The 26,222-nt window shown below is 38.8% G+C and overlaps 1 protein-coding gene across 1 annotated transcript in view; it reads right to left on the reverse strand.

Annotated features, from left to right (window-relative positions):
• Positions 1-4,126: 4,126 nt before the first annotated feature.
• The window catches only part of LOC124779277 (catalase), a 69,071-nt gene continuing 46,975 nt past the window's right edge, over positions 4,127-26,222 (reverse strand). Inside the window, exons 2-10 of the mRNA XM_047253704.1 lie at positions 13,064-13,244; positions 12,620-12,761; positions 12,068-12,218; positions 10,924-11,103; positions 10,643-10,834; positions 10,111-10,263; positions 9,773-10,005; positions 8,935-9,067; positions 4,127-4,455 (exon numbers count right to left, since the gene is read on the reverse strand). Of these exons, the coding sequence (XP_047109660.1) occupies positions 4,351-4,455; positions 8,935-9,067; positions 9,773-10,005; positions 10,111-10,263; positions 10,643-10,834; positions 10,924-11,103; positions 12,068-12,218; positions 12,620-12,761; positions 13,064-13,244 (1,470 nt within the window). The 3' untranslated portion in view covers positions 4,127-4,350. The remainder of the gene's footprint in view (positions 4,456-8,934; positions 9,068-9,772; positions 10,006-10,110; positions 10,264-10,642; positions 10,835-10,923; positions 11,104-12,067; positions 12,219-12,619; positions 12,762-13,063; positions 13,245-26,222) is intronic.

Below are 26,222 nucleotides of genomic sequence, written 5' to 3' on the forward strand. Positions count from 1 at the left end.
AAACAGCCACTGGGACCTGTGAATGTCCTTTGTGCCACAAGCAAATAGTGAAAGGAAACAGCACTGACACCATGATTCTTCTGAACTCAGAGTTGTGCAAAGGGCAAAATGCCGCACCTCAGTGCTAAATGAAATGTCGCACTGTTCCAGATACTTGCAGGAAGGAACGAGCAAAGCTTTGTGGCAACATGTGCTGCAAGCATGAAGTTTGGCACTCCTTGGCCGGCCCTGGTCAACAGTATAAAGTTAATCAATACTGCTTCTACAGTGCTAACTCCAAAAGTTCCAGTAAGTCACATGATAACACACTCTTTTATTTGCCGTAACACTACCATTTACTACAGTGCACCCATATGCTGCCTGCAAACATCACTATTTAACCTGTTGACTGCCATATGCTTAGTGACGGATGTTCTACTGGCAGGTCAGTGTTAGTAGGGATTGCTGGCAGCCACTCGGCAGTCAACTTGTCAAATCTAAAATCACTATAGGCTCTAATACCCAAAATTAGTATTTTTGGAATTGATAATACCAGGAGCAGCTGCCTTGTACATATCAATAACAAGTATGTATATGCACAGATGTCAGTGTGGTTTTTACCTTAGTGGCAACAGTTTTTATGCGTGCATCCCCACTACAGTCATCAAATGATTCCCACTCACCTCCCTGTCCACGTTTCCTTGGTATATTGTGATAGTACTACGAAGATAATACCCAACAGATGAGATTAATCTTTCTACTCCATTGAGTACACACATCACTTGTCGCAGGAGAGTTTCAATTGCAAAGCCCCAGGAAACTAATATACATCAATATCGCATGCCGGGAGGAACCTGTTTTCTTATTATCATTCATCTGCTCCAGTGATCAGAAAGGGTACTGAGAGCTTCATCAAATCAGATGAATCTTGTACGCCATCACATTTTGTTTAGTTTGGAAGGCTTGATTTATAGCATCTTTGATACATACTCAAATTCTGTCAACTTTTGTTACTGTATTCGTATCTTTGATAGACTTATATTTCCAAAGAAAGTACTGTCACTGGCTGGCGCATGTAAAATTAGCCTCACGAGCAGTTACTTCTTACAAAAATGGTAGTGTTATCACTGTGATTTTGGACGGCAGATAATTTTTGTATCTTTATTCTGTGCCATCATACCTGTTCCTTCCTCACTTCATCTTTACGAAAATTTGCCAATAAAATGTAAATTCATACGAGTCTGTACACGTCCCTCTTTCATAAGTAACTGGTTAGCTGCTTCTGCATAGCCAATAACTGTCCCTCTTGAAAAGTGGGATATTTGTAGGTTTGCTAGGAATGTAAGGCTGCACTCTAACTTTTGAAACATCCATGTGCTGAAGACGTTCTCCCACCATCTTCTGCAATGAAGTTAAGTAGCTGAGATTTGTCTTTTGATGTAACAAAAGACCATGCAATCAATATCAGTTGCCCCTGCAGTTACTTTTCTCTATAGTAGTGCTTTATTTGGTACTAAAGTTTCTCTACTTGCTGTTCAGAAGTTCAAACCTAGTTAGTAAAATTTCTTGTTCCTTTTCAGCTTTCCCAGTAAACACTGTCGGTGTTCTGATGTCTGCAGTTTGTACCAATTCAGGACATCAGAGGTTTCTTGTTACTTTTATGTTTGAGTGTAAATGGGGCAGGGGGAGATGGGTGTAAGTAGTTAGATATTGTACTAATACCGAACACCCAAAATTAGCATTTGAATAAACGCATTAACGCTATGGACTAAGGTAAGTTCTCTCACACACACACACACACACACACACACACACACACACACACACACACACACACACACACACACACACACACACACAAACTAAGTGTTAATAGTCATAGGTAAACTTCACAGTACATAGCAAATGTAATTTAGCAACATCTGTCTGTTCACGTCTAAGAGTTCACTAAATAGCGTTCCCTGTTTTAAGTCAGCCCTGCACGATGTTCTGTAACCAAGTAAGTGAGAGCTGCTCTTCTATCTTCTGAGTAGGCTTCTGTCCATTGTCATCCAGTCATTGACGGATTATACTCGGCTGGCAAGCCAAAGTCGATATCTTCATCCTCAGCAACGCCTGTGGCACTGGTGGAACTCTTTCAAGTGGCGAGTCTATGGCACTGGCATCAGCTTGCACCTGTGGTGCTTTTGCCCTGGCTGTTTCTTGTTTGGAAAACACAGCAGAATGTACCAATAATGTTTCCTAGACCACCTCAATCCAAAACATACCATTTTTATTACATTACAACTACAGCAGCAACTAGGAGGTTCAGTTGTGATGCTCCGTCAATGAGCTGCTCTCTCAGCTTCGTGGAGGACATCCTTTGTCCTGTAGAAGAGAACTGTAGTGAACTGGGGACCTAGAAATGACGGAGGGGCTTCGTCCCCACTGCAGCCCACAGTGGTACACAACCCACAACAGGCTACAGCAGCCCACTCACACCACCGCCGCCCCACACCGAATCCAGGGTTATTGTGTGATTCAGCCCCCAGTGCCCCCCCCCCCCCCCCCCCCCCGGGAACGTCTCACACCAGACGAGTGTAACCCCAATGTTTGCGTGGTAGAGTAATTAAGGTGTACGTGACATGGAGAAAGTGTTTGCTCAGCAATCGCTGACAGTGTAAAGGAGACGTAATAAGAGAAACCAGCCCACATTCGCTGAGGCAGATAGAAAACCGCCTTAAAAACCATCCACAGACTGGCTGGAACACCGGACCTTGACACCAATCCGCCAGGCGGAAGACATGCCAAGGATCGGCATGTCTTCTTGCCTGGAAAGCAGTGTGTTAGACTGCACGGCTAACCGGGTGAGCCCTGCTGGAGATACTGCTGGAGCTATTGGAATATTTTCCACCATGAATCAATCAGCATGTAGTCACACGCATTTTGCACATAGTGTCTACTAATTTCTCAACCAAACACATGGGGAAAGGTGAGTAGGTTGATATGGACCACCTCCTTGGCTATCAGTCACTAGATTTAAACTCTCGTGCCTTTTTTTTTATGCTATAGGAAGTGTTTTTTATGGAACTCCTTTACAGTCAGAAGAAGATCTCATTGCCCAAGTTCTGGTGGCAGCTGAAATTATTCAGTACAATACATGTTAAAACATCCCTCCTTTTTCAGTCTGCATTAAATTAGCTCAACTTGTCTACTTCTTTTGGTGTTCCATTTGGTAATTTAACTCCCTCTGTATCATCTGATTTAATTCAAATACATTTCATTACTACTGTTATATTTTATCAAAATACAGGGAGGAAGATTACTGCCCATCACAGTCTTATATAAATGACAATGACAGTGACAGTTGTTCACAGATAACACTGTTATAGCCTCACGCGTGGCATAATAGAAATCTGTTACAAGAATCATGGACATTTAGTTGAACAACCTGTTGGTGCAAAGGCTGCTAATCAACAAATGTCAAGTGAGCATACATGTTTTACAAAACCTGCTTTTTATCACTAATTTATGAGCAATGTTATTAGGGAAAAGGAAGATCAGAGTAACTGTGGATGAGGTCATTAGAGGTTGAGCATAAATTAGAATTTCAGAATAACCATCTTGTTATTTGCCTGAAGTGATTTCGAGAAACCATGGAAAACCTATATCTGGATGGCCGAGCAGCATTTTGAATTGCTGTCATCCTGAATGAAAGTCAAGTGTGCTGGGTGCCGTGCCACCTCACTTGGTAATGTTATCGGTCTCAATTTTAGTAAAACAACTATGTTAATCAGATGGAAAGCTGTAAACATGGTATTGTGAAAGCAGGAATACGAAAGTGGGAGTGGCTGCACAAGAAGTCATCATCCTTACCTTAGTGAGTAGTCCTATTTTATTGAAAAGTTATCCAAATGGTGTGTCAAATTTGTCAAGTTTGTCAAGTTTGTCAAGTTTGTCAAGTTTGGCTGTAGACTGTCAGAACAAATAACCTGTATTGTTCCACCTCAGGAAAGAGTAGTTGTTCTTTCTAAATTAAGTATGAAACTGCATAGTTTAACAATCTGAATTTAGCGACTGATCTTAGTTAATATTGTTGTTATTCAAATAAGAGATCTTTGTATTATGAAAGAAGATTGTAGGTTTGGATGTATGAAAACATTCTGAGTAATGTATACTGCCTATTTATTGTGTAAAAGTACAAATTACATGTGCAAATTTTTTTAACCACAACTCTATTCAAATTACAATTGTAGATATTCTTTGCTAAATAAAGAAAAATGATTACATCTAAAATGGCCAGTAGTTGCAGTCTGTGGTCCCCTGAACAAAGTATTAATACTCTGAAGCCACTGCACACCAAATCTTTTAACACTGTAAATTATGTTTTTTTTACAGATTGGCCTGGAAATTGCCTTGGCCGTGTTTGCGAAGACCCTCCAGAAGCCTTTTCCCAAATTCAGCATCAACTTTTGCAAAATTTTTGACTGCTCTCTCCTGCAAAGATAAGAAATGCATATTAACGGAGTTTGGCATAAGCACTGTGAAATGTTACAGAATTTATTTTGCCATTAGTTTATCCTCACTAGATTACATTCAAATTTGTTCTACTCGGTATGCCAAATGAAAGCAGGAAACAAAATGTATTTTGTGTATTCAGAAACAGCAATTTCATCATGAAACAAACCATGTGTTATGACATATACAGGGTGTTTCAAAAATGACTGGTATATTTGAAACGGCAATAAAAACTAAACGAGCAGCGATAGAAATACACCGTTTGTTGCAATATGCTTGGGACAACAGTACATTTTCAGGCGGACAAACTTTCGAAATTACAGTAGTTATAATTTTCAACAACAGATGGCGCTGCAAGTGATGTGAAAGATATAGAAGACAACGCAGTCTGTGGGTGCGCCATTCTGTATGTCGTCTTTCTGCTGTAAGCGTGTGCTGTTCACAACGTGCAAGTGTGCTGTAGACAACATGGTTTATTCCTTAGAACAGAGGATTTTTCTGGTGTTGGAATTCCACCGCCTAGAACACAGTGTTGTTGCAACAAGACGAAGTTTTCAACGGAGGTTTAATGTAACCAAAGGACCGAAAAGCGATACAATAAAGGATCTGTTTGAAAAATTTCAACCGACTGGGAACGTGACGGATGAACGTGCTGGAAAGGTAGGGCGACCGCGTACGGCAACCACAGAGGGCAACGCGCAGCTAGTGCAGCAGGTGATCCAACAGCGGCCTCGGGTTTCCGTTCGCCGTGTTGCAGCTGCGGTCCAAATGACACCAACGTCCACGTATCGTCTCATGCGCCAGAGTTTACACCTCTATCCATACACAATTCAAACGCAGCAACCCCTCAGCGCCGCTACCATTGCTGCACGAGAGACATTCGCTAACGATATAGTGCACAGGATTGATGACGGCGATATGCATGTGGGCAGCATTTGGTTTACTGACGAAGCTTATTTTTACCTGGACGGCTTCGTCAATAAACAGAACTGGCGCATATGGTGAACCGAAAAGCCCCATGTTGCAGTCCCATCGCCCCTGCATCCTCAAAAAGTACTGGTCTGGGCCACCATGTCTTCCAAAGGAATCATTGGCCCATTTTTCAGATCTGAAACGATTACTGCATCACGCTATCTGGACATTCTTTGTGAATTTGTGGTGGTACAAACTGCCTTAACCTCGTGGTTTATGCAAGATGGTGCCCGGCCACATCGCACGGCTGACGTCTTTAATTTCCTGAATGAATATTTCGATGATGATGCGATTGCTTTGGGCTATCCGAAACATACAGGAGGCGGCGTGGATTGGCCTCCCTATTCGCCAGACATGAACCCTTGTGACTTCTTTCTGTGGGGACACTTGAAAGACCAGGTGTACCGCCAGAATCCAGAAACAATTGAACAGCTGAAGCAGTACATCTCATCTGCATGTGAAGCCATTCCGCCAGACACGTTGTCAAAGGTTTCGGGTAATTTCATTCAGAGACTACGCCATATTATTGCTACGCATGGTGGATATGCGGAAAATATCGTACTATAGAGTTTCCCAGACCGCAGCGCCATCTGTTGTTGACAATTGTAACTACTGTAATTTCGAAAGTTTGTCTGCCTGAAAATGTACTGTTGTCCCAAGCATATTGCAACAAACGGTGTATTTCTATCGCTGCTCGTTTAGTTTTTATTGCCGTTTCAAATATACCGGTCATTTTTGAAACACCCTGTACTTGCAGGGTTTTGATTTTCTTAGCAAAATCCTCTAAATAAGTGTGCCATAAAATGATACTTAAGTCTTCAAGACATTGACCCCAACTGGCTTACTCTTAAAACAATACAAAAAAACTGTTGTTCAAATTCGAACTTCATTTTTAGAGTCTTTACTACATTCACTGTCATCACTTTGTAAATGTCATATACTGGGTGTACAATTAAAAGGTGTTCAAGATGAAAAGCATTTGATTCTGGATCGATCAACTTAGAACCACAGGTAGTATGTTATGTGTAAAATCTCCCGAAAAACCATTTCCTCTGAAGGAAACTTCGATTGCATTACAGAAGCGATTCAATGTAGCCCACGTGAATCTGTATGTGCTGCTAGTTTGCAGTTACAGATTCCATGTTCAACAGTGCATGATGCATTGGATGAAACTCTGTCTAAAAACGTACAAGATTAAAATAATTCATACAATAAAATCTACTGGCAGAGTTGTGTGTATGGACTAAACATTAGAAATGCTACAAAGGATAGGTGAGTCACACGACTGCTGGAGTTGTTTACAAATGTAGAATATGGGGCAGTGGAAAGCGACATGTGATGTACGAACTGGTGAGGGACATCACGAAAGTCAATGTTTAGGCTAGCTAAATGTGTAACACAGTTATCAGACTACTACTACTACTACTACTACTACTACTACTACTACTACTACTACTACTACTACTACTGACTGACAGCAATGAATTTCATACCTGGATTGTCTGAACAGCATGCCCTCCCACAACTACAACATGGAACTATCTTTCGGCGGGACAGAACTCCCTGTTTCCACCTTATTGGTAGGGAATTTCTGAATAGCAAATTACCCGGGAGGTAGACTGCCAGAGGTGGGCCAACTACATGACCTTTTACACATCCAGACATGAACCCATTGAATTTTTTCTTAAGGATTTATGTGGGAAAGAAAAACCATCTACCAGGTTAAGATTGATAGCTGTCAACACCTGAAGACAAAATATGGGATGCTATGGCAACAGTTACACCAAACACGCTCCAGGCTATATGGAGCAAAAGGTGGAATATCATTTTGCACCATTTAAGCCATAAACAAACCCTAACTCACAAAGTAATTATTATATAATTTATTTTGGATACTTCCACCCTGACATCGTATTGCAAATTGCATAATCTTGCCAAGTTTCATCTTAGTGTAATTTCTTCATCTGTATTTAAAAACTCTACTTAACTTTTGAGGCTTAAAATGCCTACGTTACTTAATCTTTAGATTCAATATTTCGAGGATGAAGTAAGGAAACCAAAGTAAAGACAATGAAGAAAAACACAATGAGTGAGATCCCCTAATGTATATTAAAAAATAATAACCTTTATCCTAACAATTCACATTTATGTTACTTTGTTTACAACTTACTGTTAGCTTCACAAAGTTACACAAAAGCATTTCTTTTTCATTCTTCCCAACATATCAGTTTGTTTTCATCGCTCAAACTACGCAACATTCTCATCATGTCATAATTTCCTGTTTAGTTAGTTTGGTCATGTTAATCCAGTGACCCATCCTTGTGTAACAAATGCCTCATTAGTCTTAATTGTAGTAACCAAAACTACTTTGTCAGCAACACTACTATGATCACAGTTTTAATTTTTATGTGAAACAGCACAATTGCTATCAAATTCTTTCTGATTAGACCACTGGTGTTAAATACCGCTTCTCCACTAGTTTGACAGTTATCCACCATTTAACTTTGGAGCTTCCTAATACTATCTATCCCACTACATCTTTGTGCTAATCCAAATGCCTTTTATTGTTGTATGTTTTATCTCTGAAACTATGAAAAAAAATTCTATAACCAATTTCAGTAATTCATTTAACCAATTTCAAGTGTCTGAAATTGGCAGTTTCATTTGAGATTTAACCTTTTACCATTGAACTAACTGCTCTCCTTTTTTCTGGAGGGGACAGGTAGTTCAGAAAGACTTTGTTGAGAAGTACTTGGCAAACACAAAATGGATAATTAAAGTACAAAATAATCTCCACTATATGCATACCATTTGGAGAAGGACATAAACTAGGACAAAGTTCTGGATGATTGTATCAACAAGAATCAACAATTTGACATCTTGTGAGATACCAGATTTGATCAAAGTGAAACAAAGAGCAAAACTTCAGTTAGTACATGGGAGACATCTGGACTTTACATCAGTGAAAGCCCCAGTTCTCAGCCATCCAACACATCACAGACATCATGAAAACCTTCACAGAATATATTCTGTACAGAGTAACAATAACAGCATAGGTTACATTACCAATTGGTTGGTCTTTATAAATAACTATAGCTATAACGAGGAAACTGATCAAAAAATTTTCCTGAATTATTTTAAGTTCCTGAAATACATTTTAGACTAATGTTAAGGTTCTATACAAAAACAAGATAAATATTTCAGTTAAAACTTTGAGGGTAAGAGGCTATGGTTTAAGTATAAACATTTCAATGATGTTTCCTCTCTCTCCACAGGGTGTTATCAAAGGTAAATCATTAACTGCATCAAATGATTAGGACAAAACACTAATGAATAACATTGTACTTCAAAAAATGCTCTCTCAGCTTAAAAGTTTTAACTGAATTAAACTCCAAACCAGAAAGCCTTTTTAAAAATATTTATTAGTATTTAATGTGCTACTTATGAGGACACAAGGTTGTTCAATTTGTGATGAATTAGTTGTACCTGAATGAATCCTACAGCATGTCTCAAGTGGTCCACTATGTTGTCAACAAGACGCTGGCGTTCTTGTTCATTTAATGTCTTCTTCCAGAAGACAGCTGGTTGAGATACATTGTCATCATCATCTGTGTTGTACCTGCAATTTTTTATATTTTTATAGAGTGAAAAATCTTATGTACAAATACAAATTATCATTAGCAGAAACATCTCATCATAAAACTTTGTTCTTCATTTAGAGATATTTGCAGTTACAGCTCCCTTGAAAGTGTAATTCAGTGATTCACCAGGCTGTGTCTAAAAAATGAACTCGTGCTCAGTGTGGAAAAAGCATCATAAGTGATGGTAACCCCTCCTGGCTTTCATTAAAGACATCTAGAATGTCAACCACTGAGCTTAATATTTGTCTATGTATTTCGGAAATCATTTGAGTATACATTTTTTGACAAATGAGTTGATCTAATGTTAAGCATTGCTGGTGGTCACTGACTGGCTTCTAAATTTCCTTTTTACATATTGCAGTATTTTGCTGTGGATGTTGTAATAAACTAATGGAAATAAAGTTTTATGCTAAACCATGTTTTATGCTAACAATGCCATTCAAATAAGCATATCATTATGTTCTTTTTAAAGGGAGGAAAATCTGATATCTAAATAGAGACCTACACAAGTCTAAATATACTCAAGTACGTGCAATCCGACTTTCATGTAACCACTCGATCACAAAGAAACTGTTGAGAGGACATATTGTTTTTTCTCTAGTAACAGTTGCAATTTGCTCGCATATATTCAAATTTTTGTCAGTACGTATTCTTATCAAAAATTCTGCACAAGTAAGTTTTACCTTTGGACATCTCCAACTGTTGTAAACTTCGAAAGACCAACACTTGGAACTTCAATGGGTCCCCCAAAACTGTTTGGAAAGTAGTTTGGAGCACCATCTTGATTGTAAAGAGCTTGTGGCCCATCACGTTGGTAGTTTGCAATCTTTGAGCGATAAGGACAGTTCACAGGCAGTTGCAAATAGTTAGGTCCCAAACGGTGTCTGTGAGTGTCAGAATAAGAAAACAGTCTTCCCTGAAAATATGAAGACCAGATTAGTGGTAAAACACACCTACTGTATTTTAGGTGAAAGTGCAAAAAAGAACACTTGACTGACAGTCAACTCGAGCAATATATTACCTGCAGCATTTTGTCAGGGCTAGGCTCAATTCCTGGAACCATATGGGCAGGACTAAAAGCTATCTGTTCCACCTCTGCAAAATAATTTTTGGGGTTGCGATTCAGCACAATTTTGCCCACTGGGATGAGTGGAAACTCGTCGTGTGGCCAAACCTAAGTAAAACTCTAATATTATTTCATGTACTGCGAAGTTTTTATTGGTATTAACACTGTATAATTTAGAAACTAATGAAAAGATACGTCAAACACTTTTTCTTGTCAACTTGAGAATAATCTCATAAAAGTGAATACAAAGTATCAATGAGAAAATCACATATATAGTAATAATGATGAAGGATAGAATGGATATAAGGTACTTGTACCTTTAAGAGTTTTTGAATCAACAACTTGCCTGATCACCTGAAATTACACCATTAAACTTTGGTTTGAAGTAAGGAAAACCAACTAATCAGAGTAACAAAACCAAATCTAAAAATAAGTGAAACAAAGCAACTGTGATTTATGTTCTTTGTCTGCTAAAAAGGTCCCTTACCTTAGTGAGATCAAATGGATTGAATTTCCAGTTCTCAGCCTGCTTAAACGTCATGACTTGTATGTACATAGTCCACGACGGATAGTTTCCTGTTGCAATAGCATTGTAGAGATCCCTGATTGAATAATCAGGGTCACTTCCAGATAGATCACCAGCCTGTTTTGCTGGAAGATTTTTTATTTTTTGATCTGTCTGGAAAAGGAAACACATTGTTGCATATGATTATCAAACTAGATAATATAATTTCCGTACTACTCTGAAATTTAAAGATCAGGTATTACCTTATAATGGAATTTGCAATAAACAGCTTCATTCTTGGCATTGACCAACTTGAACGTGTGTGAACCATAGCCATTCATGTGGCGATATCCATCTGGGATTCCTCTGTCGGAGAAGAGGAACATGACCTGATGGGTGCTCTCTGGTCTAAGTGTTATGAAGTCCCAAAACATGTCAACATCCTGTAAGAGAAATTATTTACATCAACAAACACTTAAACATAGGAACTGAATGTAAGTTGGATGAATTTGAAGACAGGAGAGAAATGAAACCTTCAAGAACAGTAATCAAACCCTGTTTCATATATAGAGTCTCTACACTGCCTGGAAGAGTTAGAAACAAAGTCAGTTTTCCATTTTGTGAAATTAAGGAATTTGTATGAAATACTACTCAACCAGTTTTATATATAGTATACTTGGTAATACAAATAGGGTGTCATCTACATCTATTTGTGTAGTTTGTATACAAAATATACCAAAATATTTGATAAATGCTTATAGATTTGCTAAATAAAGAAAAGTGATTCTTGCAATGAGAAATGAACAAAATATAATTAAATTAAATATTTGAGAATTTACTAGAAGTGCAAATACACACAGCTGAAGACAGTGATACAGTACAGTTAAGGGACACTAGGAGAGAATCAGTTCAGAAATATAATTCTAGCAAATGCTGTAATCCTGCATTTCAAGTACAAGTAACTTGAAAAAGAAACTGTCCGGTGCCATGTAAGAGAATATTTGCAAGGGTGTAATACAATTACATTAAAATATTCTGCATATTATGATAATTTTAAAAGGCTGTCCACTTAAATTAAAGTTTGGTATGTTATGTAAGAATTTAACATTTACACATGAGGAATTTTTTTACTTACTTTCTTCCTATATTGAACAAAAAATCTATGCTCTTAAAGGACTCTTCATAAAAAGCTAATAAGAATTTTATGAGGTGAACAACTGAACAATAACAACTTGCTTATAAGCTTGAAGGAGAGTATCAAACATTCTCCTTGTAGTTTTTAAGAAACAAAATGATCGTAAAGTTTCATCAAGTAAACACACCCTATTATTTTTATATACCAAGTGTAACTTTAGGGTTTCCATAACAGAGCTCTAAAAATTAAAATGATCTTCTTTTAATAATAACCTTCAGATGAGTTTCTGGATTCCTCTTCTGAGTGTGTATAAAGACTGGGAAAAATATTGGGTCTCTTATGAAGAAGATGGGGGTGTTGTTGCCCACCAAATCCCAAATACCTTCTTCAGTGTAAAACTTGACTGCAAATCCACGGGGATCCCTGCAGATAATTATAATATTTCAATATTTATATTTGTGTAATTACTAAAATACATATTTTCTATGAATTAAGTTAGACTCACTCTAATGAAATAAATATGTGATCAATCAGGATGAAATCAATGAAGAGTCATTGACACAAAATTAAATCAGCAAAAAAGAATAAGAATTTTATCCTCCACAAGCAAAAGTACAAATATTACATTTTGAAGTTATTAAATCACTTCATTATCCTCAGGAGTTAAAATGAAAATCCGAAAGATATTAAACAGTATTTTGAACAACACCACTTCATCACAATATAGGAATTAATAAAAATTTGATAGTTCATTATAAGAGGCAGTATTGCCTGTCTCATCTATTTTAGTATTTTAGTGATCAGTTAACAAAACAAAATCTCACCTTACAGTATCAGCTGACCCACTCTCACCTCCCACAGTGGAGAACCTTACAGCTAATGGTGTCCTCTTTCCAATTTCAGAAAATATTTTTGCCTTACAGTAAGCTGAAATATCATGTGTAACTTCAAAGTACCCAAAAGCACCTAAACATAGGGAAAAAAGAAAAGGAATACATCATTAGCAGTGTTTATTACGGGCATTTCAAAGTAATTTCTTAAATACAATTATAAAAAATAAAAAGACAAGCACATACTACCTAATCATCAAAGGAGACTAACTATGCTGCTTCCATTAAATGTATTGTTTCTTCAGTTTAACCATTTAATATAAATTTAAGCATACGTTAAACTTACTACTGCATGTATATGTGTTCCACATCTCCCAATCTTTCTTTGTCTCAACTATTTACAACAAAATTTCACATTATCACTGCATAAATTTTTACCTGCACCCTTGGCATGTACAACTCTTTCTGGGATGCGTTCACGATCGAAGTGGGCAAGTTCATCAATAAGCGTAAAGTCTTGCAGCAGAATAGGTCCTTTTGGACCTGCTGTTAAGCTGGCTGTATGGCTGTCAACAGGATTACCACTGCCTGTTGTGATTTTCCCCTGGTCGTCTTCTGACTGTGGATATGAGAAGAAGAAAAATAGTTATGACTAACAATACAATCTCTTAAGCGATCAGAGATGATGTATAAGGATAAATCCACAGATGGAACAGAATATTCTAGTCACAGGTGTTTATACTGATTAAGAAATTACATAAATGGTCAGCATATTGCCATAATTTTCTCTCCAACAGTGTACTGTAATTGTCTTCTTATACAACAGAGGATATGCCAACTTCCAGAAATGTATCACAATTCCCATTCTGAAAAAGGCAGCAGCTACAAAATGTTGGCAGTATCAAACTTCAAGCCTCTTATCATATAATCAGAAATTTTCACGAGGGTAATTCTGAGGAGAGTTGAAAAGAAGGTGGGGGGAGGAGGCTAAACTCAGCAAAGTTCAATTTGGCCTCTGGAAAGGATTTGTAACAGGAAGAATTCTGGCACAGATACTTCTTATTTAAAAAAAAACCTTGTGTTGCCTTTTTTAGAGCTCAATAAGCCATTTGATAATGTTACTCGACATATCTTCAGAATGCTGAAGAAAGCTGAAGAAAGCAGGTCTAAAAAAGAAACAGCTTCTGTAATAATAAAATGGCTGTGATTAGGAATTTTAATAAGGAATGAGAAGCAAAAATTAGAAATGTCACAAGACAAATGTGTGGACTGTGCTCTCATATTCAATGCTTACATCCAGAAAGTCTATATACTTAGTTTGCAGCAAGTGAGGCTGGGGTCAACATTACTGGACAAAAGACAGACATGCTGCAATATGCAGATGCTATTGCTGTGGTTATGGAGACAAAAGATCCAGATAAGATTCTTGGTGCAATGAATGAAGTTTTCTGTAATCAGTATGGTACAAGAAAGACTAAAGTGATGGTATGCAGTACTGAACAAGAATATGAAACTCTAAGAATGACAGTTATAAGACAGGATTTAGAATTGGTAGAGGAATTTACCCATTTGGGAGGGAGAAACCAGAAAGAAAGGGTGAGCAGAATACAGGGGGCCAAAGTTGTGTTTCACTTGAGAAAGAACTTTCTCATCAGCAACGACAATATAGAAATAAGTAAGGGTTCATATAGCATTTGTTTGGAGTGTCCTTAATACAAGTGTGACCCTTTACAATATGCAGCAAGAGAGAAGACAGCTAAAAGTCTTTAAATTTGCTGCTACATAAGTTTAGCTGAAGAGATTGTTGCCAGTGAAGACACGCTGAGAAGAATACAAGAAACCAGATTTTTCTCAGACAAATATTAAGAAACAATAACATTGGAACAATGCCAGAAGAAGCGGCTGAGGGAGGGAATCCCTGGCGATAAGCAAAGGTGTAATATGCGCAGCAGCTGACGAGTTACGTAGGATGTGCTACATACTTTATGTATGCAGGAGGAGGTACACAGAGGAGTGGAATAGTCTACTGCTGCAAACCAATGTCAGCGTTTAACATTGAACAAGAAGAATCTTAAACCGAAGTATGTCACATCATGGCAAGAAATAATTATGATCCATGGAACTTGTGAATAACTAAATTAACTCTGAATATACACTTCGGTCAAACCAATATATGGTCCTGAGTATTTCTTTGAAAGCCAAGTCAAAATTTTATTCTCATAACACCTGGACATAATTATGAAGATAAAAATCTTCACTGCTTCTACAATAAGAGCTGCCTAAAGTACACACTATTATGCTCAGGGTCCTCTATGAGAGGACTCTCCCATTTCCCCTCCTCCCTCCAAAATTATATTAAAGTTCTTCATATTAAATGGTCACTTATTTCCCGTGTTTTGCTCATATTTAAATTTCTATAACCTAGAAAGGAACTACTCGATTAAAATACAGACAAGCCTGAGTGATATTACAAATGATCAGACACTAAATCAATGTTAAATATGTTTGTATGGCAACACCTGATACTAATTATTTTTCTTATACATTGAACACTACACAGGTGGGCAAGACAGAAGCTTCTTTTTTTTTTCTAACTTTTCACGAGTAAATCACATCACATTATGTTTAATTTGAAATAAGTAGTGTCTGAGCAACGTCTTTAATGAACTCTCATTTAGTAGATAGTGGCTACCACTGCTGTTATGACTACTTCCTGGCAACTGGAAGCTGTCCTGAAAATACCCATTCACAGAGCAAATGGGAACTGCAAACCAGCTTGGAGGAAAAAGGATAAGAGTTACATAATGCCCCGTGCTCTTATATTTTTGTAATTTAAGTTATACATACATATCTAAATAAAGGGATACCTAGCAATGAACACAGGTCACCTATCATCCTCCATATAGTCCCGACTTCGCCCCCATCCCATTTTCACCGATTTCCAAAACAAAGAATAGTTTTGAGGACTTCAATTTGATAGTGATGAAGTGGTGCAAGCAGAGGGGAGATTGTGGCTCCATCAACAAAATCGAACATTCTACTAGTACAGTGACAGTTTCAACAAACTGGTCTCTCTCATTGGGAGAGACGTGTTTGTCATCAGGGTGACTATACTGAGAAATAAATTTGTAGACGTTAAGAATAAAGACGTAGAACGTTAATACTGTTAGTTTTATTTAAAAAGCTTTAAGAGTTTTCCCATAAACTCTGGGGCATTACTCTTCAGCACACCCTCTTAAATGCAGCTGAACTTTAAGTATATACAGGTGTCAACATCACATCCAGAATTTAACAGACGAAGTCAGAGCTGCATGGCAGCACTTCCAAAAGAAATGGGCGACTAGAAAGGTAAACAAGACACAAGAAGTTTCAACTGATAATGCTAAATATCAAATGGAGGGAAGACCATGCTCTTTTCGCGAGGCACTATTGCTGAAATTTTGAGAACTAGCATTTGAGTCTGACAGCAGAAAGATTCTACCACAGCCAATGTACATTTCTCGTAAGGGCCACGAAGATAAGATGCGAGAAATTAGGGCTCGTACGCAGGCTTTTAGACAGTCGTTTTCCCTCGTTATTTTCGAGTGGAACAGTAATGGAAATGATTACTAGTAGTATGAATTACCCTCCATCCAGCACCGTACGGTGACTTGCGGATAATGTGAGTAGATGTAAAGAACAAAGCTTATCAAGTCTCATCACACGCTAAAAAAAAAAAAAAAAAAAACAGTTCATATTAATTTATCACAGCAATATTGGTTTTATAAAAGTTATTTCCTATTTCAGAGCGAAAATGAGACAGCAAGCTGTATAATGAATCTACAATAATGCTACGATCAAAAACTACATGCAAATGAATTTAGCTTTGAAGAGTAGGTATGTGACGACTCTGTACTATTCGCGCAAACTATGTTGACCCGGCGCGGTCGCTGATGGAAGCGACGGTACAGGCACGCAGCAGCCGTGATGACGCTTTATATACATATATCTTTGCCCCATCTGCACACGGCACAAACATTCCAATACGCTTGTTCTTGTATCTCTCCCTCATCCACAAACACCTCTAACTGCCCCAAAGGATTTTGTCGCTTCGCTGTCTCTGCTTCACTGGCCGGGGCTGTATAAACCCACGCCGTACTCGAGTAGGCGGTGTAACTACACATTAAAGGTGAAAAAAGAAAATATTAAGAATCTTACTGTCTTTGATTTCTTGACCCTAACGGCTGACATCTCTGCATATTAATATGTGGCAAGCTACCTCAGTATAGTTCCATGGTACAAGCTGAGATATGCCGAACTACACACCCCGCTTGTAAAGCCAAGAACAAAAAATTTTTATTCGTTCGAAATAATTATTAATAAACTTGAAAACTGAAGTATGCGACGCAAACTGAATGAAAGAAAAAAAAAAAAAAAAAAAAAAAAAAAAAAAAAAGCACGCCTCGTCTTTAGTCATCTATCGCAGTGACCAGGCGGATGAAGCGCACACTATCGCTGAGAATTTCATAAAAACATGAGTGGCAGACGAAAACCAATGTATGCTCAATGAAAAATCTGCAGATCATAATCTTATAGTGCCGTTTTCGAACGAAACTTTTTTGCGTCGAATTAACGCTGTCGTAGGCTCTATCAAACAAGAACTAGTTTGACACCAACACAACAAATTCGTCTTGCAATTATAGGCGTCGACTGATGTTACAGGACTAGCCATCTTACCGATAACAGAAATAAACCACCTCGTTGGAACTATTGTATTGATATTTGTACAGTTGCGGCCAAGCCAATGACTGGATACAGCAGGGGCGGTATCACTAATAAAAAGTAAAGATGTAAACTGTAGTTCCAGATATTGTATCCTGCGCAGGCAAGCACTCGCGATAAAGAAGATGCTTCTTGAGCCAGCAGTAAAAATAATCAGTTACGTTAAGTGACGCCCTCTTCAGTGCCGATTGTTTTCAATACTATGTGAAGATAATGGGGGCAGACATAAAACACTACTGCTCCACGCCGAGGTTAGATTGTTATCTCGGGTTAAGACCTTAACATGAGTAACCGAGCTACGAGCTGAATTACTTGCTTTTATGACTGACGTTTCTTTTTAATTGAAAGACCGTTTGAGCGATGTGACTGTGTTGTTCAGACTAATTTTGTTGGAAGATGTATCTGAAAAAATTATATAAATTAAATCTGTCTTTACAAAGAAAACAGTAACAGTTTTCAATATGTGTACTAATAACAAAATAACATCCTTAAAAATAGATTTTTTGGATTGTTAGTGTTGGCAAGAGGGTAGCTTGGTAACACTAACGTTTTCGCTGGTAAGACAGCAGAATTATCAAATTAAATATCTGAAGAATTGGTCTACTGTTCCCCACGATATGCGCGCATTTTATGAGACCGATTTTTCTGGAGATCAGAACGGTGCAGAATCCTTTCCTACAGAATTTGCAGACGCCAGAAAATATGTTAAACGAAACCTATGTATCCTTTATAGATACGTCCTATTCAAGCACGGATCCATTATTCAAAATAAGGGCTCTTTATGATATTTTTGTGCAGGATTTGTGAGATGCCACACAGGCTGTAACTTTTGCTATCTCGTTCGTAACAACATACTTGTACGAAACTGAATTATATGCAGCAAAAGAATCAAAATATCGTAAGAGACTGGTTGCTGAATCTGAAATGCGCCAACACACTGCTATCAAGCCTGACAAACAGTTGGTCAAAAATAATTTAAAAAACCTTCATACCTCCCATTAAATGAAAACAATTGTATCAATTTACAATGGAAAACAATACAGGGTTACTTGTGTATTGTAAAACGCGGACAGTATATAGTGCCTGTTTCAGGTGGGGGGGGGGGGGGGGTGTTTTGAAGCTGTTTTGGTTTTGAACTATGGTTCCATAAGATGCAGGTATAGGTCGGTCCTGAACCAACACTGCCAACTGCAGCAATCAATAGCGCTGTAGGACTACCAAATGCTTTGTGTATTCCAGTTTGCTTTATGTTGTGGATTTCTTGTTTTTCGTGTTTCTAATTTTGAAATATGACCGTTATGTCAGTTCTGCTTTCGTGGAAGCACAGACCGCGGGCGTAGGATGGCAGTTCTTCGAGAGGGGGTCGGGGCGTATTCACCGCACCGCTCCTCTCACCCGAACAGTCAGATTTCTTATTTGTTTACGGTCAAGGCCGACTGCAAGGATATAGTGTCCGCACTATATCACTGTGTGTCGCTTTAGATGTTTTATTAGTCAGTAGTGTATAATGTATCTGTTTTTGCACGATTTTCATTGAATGATTATAAATAGTGAATGAAAATAAAACGAGGTTTTTGTTTATTTTAGGGTTCCGTAAAATATTTAGTATCTCAAATGGGGTTCCGTCGCCAAACAAGTTTGAGAACCACTGGTGTAGGCACCCAATACGCTAATACATATAACAATGCTTTAGTGCCAAGTGGAATAAAATGCTGTTAATCTTTTATTTGGCAGCGTTGCTCTCAAGCAACATCAAATTTACGTTGGCCTTATGGGACAACAAACACTTCCCAGTGATTTTTACTGGCATAGATACCTCCAGGCAACGTTCCTTTACACACTGCGAATGCCAGTTGTTGTAACAGTTCAAGGTTTTCCACACGAGATGGCAGTTTGTGCAGTGGTGTTACAGAGGTCTCCTCGTGTGAGCAACAGCGTTACCTTATTTTGGTTCTGAAAGAGTGGATTTCAATAAATTGGCAGTAATCTTAGCAGATTTTCTTCAAGAAATACCCAGAGGTGAGTTTACAGCAGAAATATTTCAATCTAATATTGTTTTGAATTACGTAAATAGTATAAAACTTATGTTGCCTGTGGGCGACATTGCCCATAGTTGGGACATCTGCCATTAGTATATTACATATGCTTACGGCAGATATTCAAAACAATAAAATCGTGACATTTGCAAGCTCATTTTGTGGTGTCCACCCACTCTCAACAGTAAAATGATGGGACAGCAATGAAAAAACAAGAATTGATGTGCCCTGTCCCAGTATTGTACGTCAGTACAAGCATATGGGAGGAGTTTATCTTGCTGGTATGCTGATAGAGCTCTACAGAGTACCAATGAAAACTAGGTGTTGGTGCATGAGATTGTTTGGATTTATGCTAGATCTGAGTGTTGTAAATGACAGGCAGGTATTTCGAAGAGACTCTTGACAAGAAGACCTCACTGAAGTCATTCAGGGCAGCTATTGCCAATGGTTTGATGTTTTCAGGGAAAAGGAAAGTAGGAAGGCCCTCAATAGCCATAACACCACCACAAAAGAAGAGGAGGAAGCCAACAGCTCCGACTGTTACACAAGATGTCCGATTTGATAATATGGAGCATTGGCCTGTATACGGTCCCAAAGGTCGTTGTCGTTATTGTCCATCTGGATTTTCTACAGTCTTGTGTTCAAAATGCAATCTAGTATTGTATTTCGTTCCAAAGAGGAACTGTTTCCAAAAATTCCATTGCAAGAACTAGAAGGGAAAATGAAAGTTTTATTACACAGCAGGAATGCATAAATCTGTTTATAAATTAAATTATCCACGTACAGGAAACCTTTTGCTTGAGGTTATTGGCAAACACTTTTTTATATAATATGTATAAATGTGGTCTACTGCTGTCAATGTTGCTTGTAAGCAACATTTCATTTCATAATTTTTGTCAAAAATTTCTAAAACTGACTGAATTGTATTTCTTTAAGCATAATAAATATAAGCACTGAAATTTTTTTGTTTTTATTTTCATCATTTGCCAAATAAAGGGTTAATCTGGGCACAAATATAGAACGACAAGTGGAATAATGACAAGCTTTCTGCATTACAAATCTTTTATGATCACGGACAGTCTATAAGAATTTTTATGTATTGCTGTGGCTTCGCAAGCGACTAATTTGAGGATCATCAGAAGGGCATCACAAATAGCGGTTTCTGCTGATGCAGATTTAGATAAACATTACTACACACTACCAGTGGCAAGTCAATTTCCCGCTGGACGAAAACTGTTCCCTTTCTTACTTCTAGTAATCTGAATCGGTTTAGTTTCAAGTTATTTGCACATACGACCTTTAGGAAAAGGCTTTTATACAGTATCAGATTGATTGGCCGCATTGCAAGTGCATATTGAGAGCGAGGTCGCCGAACTCTTTCACTGCCGCTTTCAAGGCGAACTGCCTTCAGTGTGCAGTTTGCCCTACATTCACCGCCATTCAAACATTCAGGTTCTGAAGACATTCTCAGGTCTTACTATCTAAACCACTTAACTGTGGTGGACGAACATTGCATCACGCTGAAATGCTCTTTCATTATGAATAAGAACAGCTTGAGAAAATGGATTACGCAGAACACAAAGTTTTATTGCCTAATCCAATTAACACTGGATAAGTAGATTCAATGGCCCGTGTACTCGATCGGAAGCCAATTAACGAATGGAGTGATAGTAAACTGAAACTGGAACGGCAGTTACAGCGACGACAATAGAATTACACACAGAGCGCCATCCATTTAACAGCGAAAAACAATGCACTGCTGCAAGTAACGTCGCCTGGCTTTTTGCCATATCCGAGGACTTCCTCCGACTGCGTCATTCCACGTGATGCACTTTCGTCCCTCGTGTTTAGCGTCGCGCATTCCGTAGCGATCAGTCAATTTCATAATTTTTAGATCCAATGTGAGCATTCCGTTCCATGATCCTCTGATTAAGCGCTGGTGCACTGTTTCGAAATGACAGAGCAAACGCCTCTTCACGAATAGTGCGGGAGTGAAACGCACTTCCAGAGCCCAGTTTTTAACAAAACTTATCGTACCTCACAGGCTCTGGTGGATCAATCAATGTCAGTGCTTTCTGCTGCTGTAGTTGGTATTTTATAATTCATACGCAAATTAAGCGAGACAAGTGGCAAATATGGATCTGAGATAGCCACAAACAGTTTATACGGAAATATGTTCAAACTAAGTGGTATCGTCTAAATGGCCAGGGAAGAGGATTGTGTTTAACTGTAGGCAACCGGCCGAAGTGGCCGAGCGGTTCTAGGCGCTACAGTCTGGAACCGCGCGACCGCTACGAATCCTGCCTCGGGCATGGCTGTGTGTGATGTCCTTAGGTTAGTTAGGTTTAAGTAGTTCTAAGTTCTAGGGGACTTATGACCTCAGAAGTTAAGTCCCATAGTGCTCAGAGCCATTTGAACCATTTAACTGCAGGCGAGACTGTTCTAAACTTTAAGTATAAACAGTACTTCCTACAACTGGCCAGAAAACTGAATTAAATTCAGTCTTTGTTCAATGCAGAAACACTGCTGTAAGGCTGTGCCTACCAACCTTTCTTTACCGTTATCCTTAAGTGCAGTCAGATATTATCGAGTATCCCCCCCCCCCCCCCCCACACACACACACACACACACACACACACACACACACACACACACACACACACACACACACACACCCCAAGTTGATCCAATGAGTATTGCTTATGTTTAACAATTTTTTAAATTTGAGTGGTGCTCAATCAGTATATAGCATAAATCATGGTCAAAAGCACTGTAGTTCGTTGTCTATTTTCATTGCTATCATAGTAAAAAAGAAAAAAAAATGTTATATATGTGATGAATTCCAAATTTTCTTCCCGTGTGTGGGAGCGGCGGGGGGGGGGGGGGGGGTGTTTAGAATAAAATAAAAAAAATCTATCCACAGCGAGGGCTGAGACGTGTTACAAAATGTGCGTCTCTCCCTAGTGACACTTGCTTCACCTGCATCCTGCGCTCCCATTTAAAATCAACCGCATTAAATGTGTACATCATACTTAATGTTTGTAAATCACTTGATTGCTGGATTCCCTACTTCTGAACTGGCAAAAAATGGCAGACTCCAGGCTCTCAACGCTTCGCCTCAGACCTCTTTAATAACAACAATATTGTGTAGAACACTATTAGTCCTTAGTGTTGTTTTGTGCTGTCAATTAGATCCATTTTCTGTTTCGAAGTGAGTAATGAAGCAATTTATGATCTATTGTTGGAACTATCTACAACCATAGAAGGCATTTTCAGGAGATATTTTGCGTTTGTTGTGCATATGTCCAGTGCTTTTTCTAAAAAAAAAGTTTGACGGTGCTCCGACATTGGATATAATCCAGCGAAAACTACTTACAACTGAAGCATGGGGTACCACCCGTCTGCTTTTAGCCATGACGTCATTATCATCATCATCATCATCATGTAGCGGGACCGTAGACATATCCGTTTAGCACTACCATCGCCCACTATTAGCGGGCGAGGGCACTACATGCTTGTTCAACTGGCTGCCAGCGATTCAGTTGGCAAGCACGGTTGCCGCAGCTTCTAAATGCTTGAAACAGTCAATGACATCGCTTTTCCCACTCCTAACTGCACTGGTATCGTTCGCATTGCAATTACCAACACGAAAAAATGAAATAAAAAATTAACGTCAGTGAAATAAATCTTTGGCACTCTTCCAAGTTCTCAACATAGTAAAAAAATTATTTTGTTGACGAAAAAGTTTAGGGGTACGCATCTCCCAGAAAAACAGCATTGCATATGTCTCATTTTTACCATCATCAAAATATGGTACACAGTATGTTTATAGTGGGCTGACTACGTGAGGAATCAGTAATCTCCATAGCAGAGTGTCGTTAATGGTATTTGAGAAAAAAGTAAATATTAACAAATTATATAACCAATATTACAGTAGTAATAATCTTTTAAAAATAACTTAGTTTCATGACAAACACAATCAGACCTTTCTAGTTTCCACCCCTCAGAAAATTTCAGTTTACTCTTCAGTGGGTAATACCCCTAGGGTTGGGAAATACCAGTGTGAGGCATTCATGGTTTTTCTGGAACAGTCTCAGAGAGGAACCAAAAATATCTCCAGTCCTCTGTTTCCGTCCATCTGCAATACACCGGTTCTCAAACAGCGCCTGGTCTTACTACTCTAGGATAAGGGAAGGTGAGGGAGAGAGAGAGAGAGAGAGAGAGAGAGAGAGAGAGAGAGAGAGAGAGAGACCCTTTTTAAACTATTTCAGAAGATACCGCAGCAGTCGGCCTGTGTGGCCGAGCTGTTCTAGGCGCTTCAGTCTGGAACCGCGCGACCGCTACGGTCGCAGATTCGAATCCTGCCTCGGGCATGAACGTGTGTGATGTCCTTAGGTTAGTTAGGTTTAAGTAGTTCTAAGTTCTAGGGGACTGATGATCTCAGATGCTAAGTCCCATAGTGCTCACAGCCATTTGAACCATACCGCAGCAGCTTATTTCACTCTCGCACCTTTAAGCTTCCGCATGTCTGTATTAACGGTTCTAAATGCCTTTGCAAATTCCGAACGCTTGCTTCTATTTACCGTAGCCATTATACGGTGTTACTATAAGTTCAGACATGCGCGAGAATTGTATTGGTGTTAGCACACCCGCATGATGCAGCGAGTATAAAACGGAAGGCTTCGGTTCCACCCAGACAAGGCTAGATTAATTGCAGCCCACCCACGGACATTTAAGCATTTTCTTCGCTCTCCTTCCGCTTATATTGGGGGAAGAAATCCTGATTCGTGACACTATGGGAAGCATACTCCGCTATGCAATTCACAGTGGTTTGCACAATACGGATGTAGATACACAAATTTTCGAACTGGATGTGTGTTTTAAGCATGCCTTATTTTAACAAGTAATTTAATTCTCCCAGCTACGCTCTGTACTATCACTCTTACTAAAACATCGCATTTTATGAATAGGGAAAATTTTTCTCATCATAGATTCATTCTCATGCAGTCTTCATGCGGAGTGTTTTTTTTTGTGAGCAGTTTGACAAGACTGGCAAGCTCAAATGACACTTTACAAATTATTCTGGAGAATACATATTAGATGGGAACTTTAGTCCCCCAAGTGTGTTCTCTATTGTTACTGCAAACACCGAAATTGCATAACCAAGATCTGTGCACTTCGTCTTGAAATGTCAGGTCGAAAGTCATTTAAACTACTGGCCCATTTCATCGTCGTACAGCGAAAGTACGACAGGCGGCGAAGTTGAATGTATGAACAGTCACTTTCCCAAGAACAGTGCCCAACTTGAAAAATTAAATGAAGGTGTCCAAAGCGCGAGGTAGCAATGGTAACCAATTCAGGTGAAGTGTTTGAAATCTTAAGGAAAACTAGAGACCCAATTATACTCTTTGACAAGTGTTGGCAGTTTATTCAACATATCTGAGCGATCTTTATGCCGAAGAGAAGTAACAAGTCGCATACGTAAATTCGGAGCATTTAGTTTAACGACGAATTTTCATGAAATGCTATCACTTGTTTGAGTACATTAGAGGGCCCGTATCTTTCTCAGCTGTAGATTAGCAACTTGTCTTCGCTGTTTGATACAGTTATCTCGTCCCTTTCAGTCAAGGTTGCTAGCTGAACTTTGCTTATTTACGAGACAAAGTTGCAAAAATATGTAGTTATCAGGCAATATTCTCTCCCTATTCACGGCTAGCATCATTTAAAACCATCTTGGCTTTATTACAGCATGTTCAGCAGCCTTGTAGGCTTAGGAATGTAGACAATTATGGGATAAGTAGTAGATACAGAGAATAAAAATCTCAAAAACTCTCGTACGTCAGTACATTTTTAAGCATGTCAGAACCATTTATCTGGTCGCTTTATGCTTCAGTAAGCGTGTTTCTCCAACTGACCGAAGAAAGCAAAGAGGCGATGGACACCAGTGCCTTCGAAGTCATCCACAATTCAGCGTAACTAAGACACTGCATGTGCCTTTTACTGTAGAATCACGTCGAACGAGGCTGTAATTAATCTGTTTATTACAGATAAGCCGGTGTTATTAGTATCTGGATAGAGTTTGAATTATCTTCAGTATTCATGCGGTAGGTTCCTGTATCTTTCTCTGCTTAGAGACAATAAATGTAGGCGTTTACATTTCACCCCGTGCAAACAAACCCTACACGGTAATATCTCGACCAGCTGCCTAAAATTTAGAAGTAGTGTGCATCACCTCAGTTTTGAGGCATCGAACCTTGCCGTGGACGTGTACCATACAAACACAGCAACTCAGTTCAGTTCAGGCAACTTTTCTCCCTTTTTCAGCGTCCGGAGCAGGTGTTTTGCGCCCGTGCTAAACTGTATCCCGCTGGGACCAGAACCATGTTGCTACACGTTAAGGACCTAAGGACGGCTATAATGGCCACTTCGTTTTAGTCTCTAAGATTACCGCAGCCAAGTGTGGAACTTATAAAAATTCGAGAGTTTTCTGTGGCTTTGTCAGCGAGTTTCATGGCGGAAGTTGCGCGCGCTCCTTCACAGTGAAATATTGTATGTTTTCTTTACGTCTGATATAAGACAGATGACAAAGTCATTTGCGTACATAGTGACCGCTAATTCTAGAATGCTGGTAAAACATTTTTAGCCTACGAAACTACATCTTGATGAATTGCCTAGGTTATATAATGTCGTATTCAGACAGCAATTAACGTAATCGCGTCTAATCGGGCACAGTGGCCAGTAGTTTCATGGTGACCACTTTGCCGGAACAAATACTTTGTTCAAGACTAAGGAATTGATAC

The sequence above is a fragment of the Schistocerca piceifrons genome, chromosome 1 (assembly GCF_021461385.2).
Source record: "Schistocerca piceifrons isolate TAMUIC-IGC-003096 chromosome 1, iqSchPice1.1, whole genome shotgun sequence".
Taxonomy (NCBI): domain Eukaryota; kingdom Metazoa; phylum Arthropoda; class Insecta; order Orthoptera; family Acrididae; genus Schistocerca; species Schistocerca piceifrons.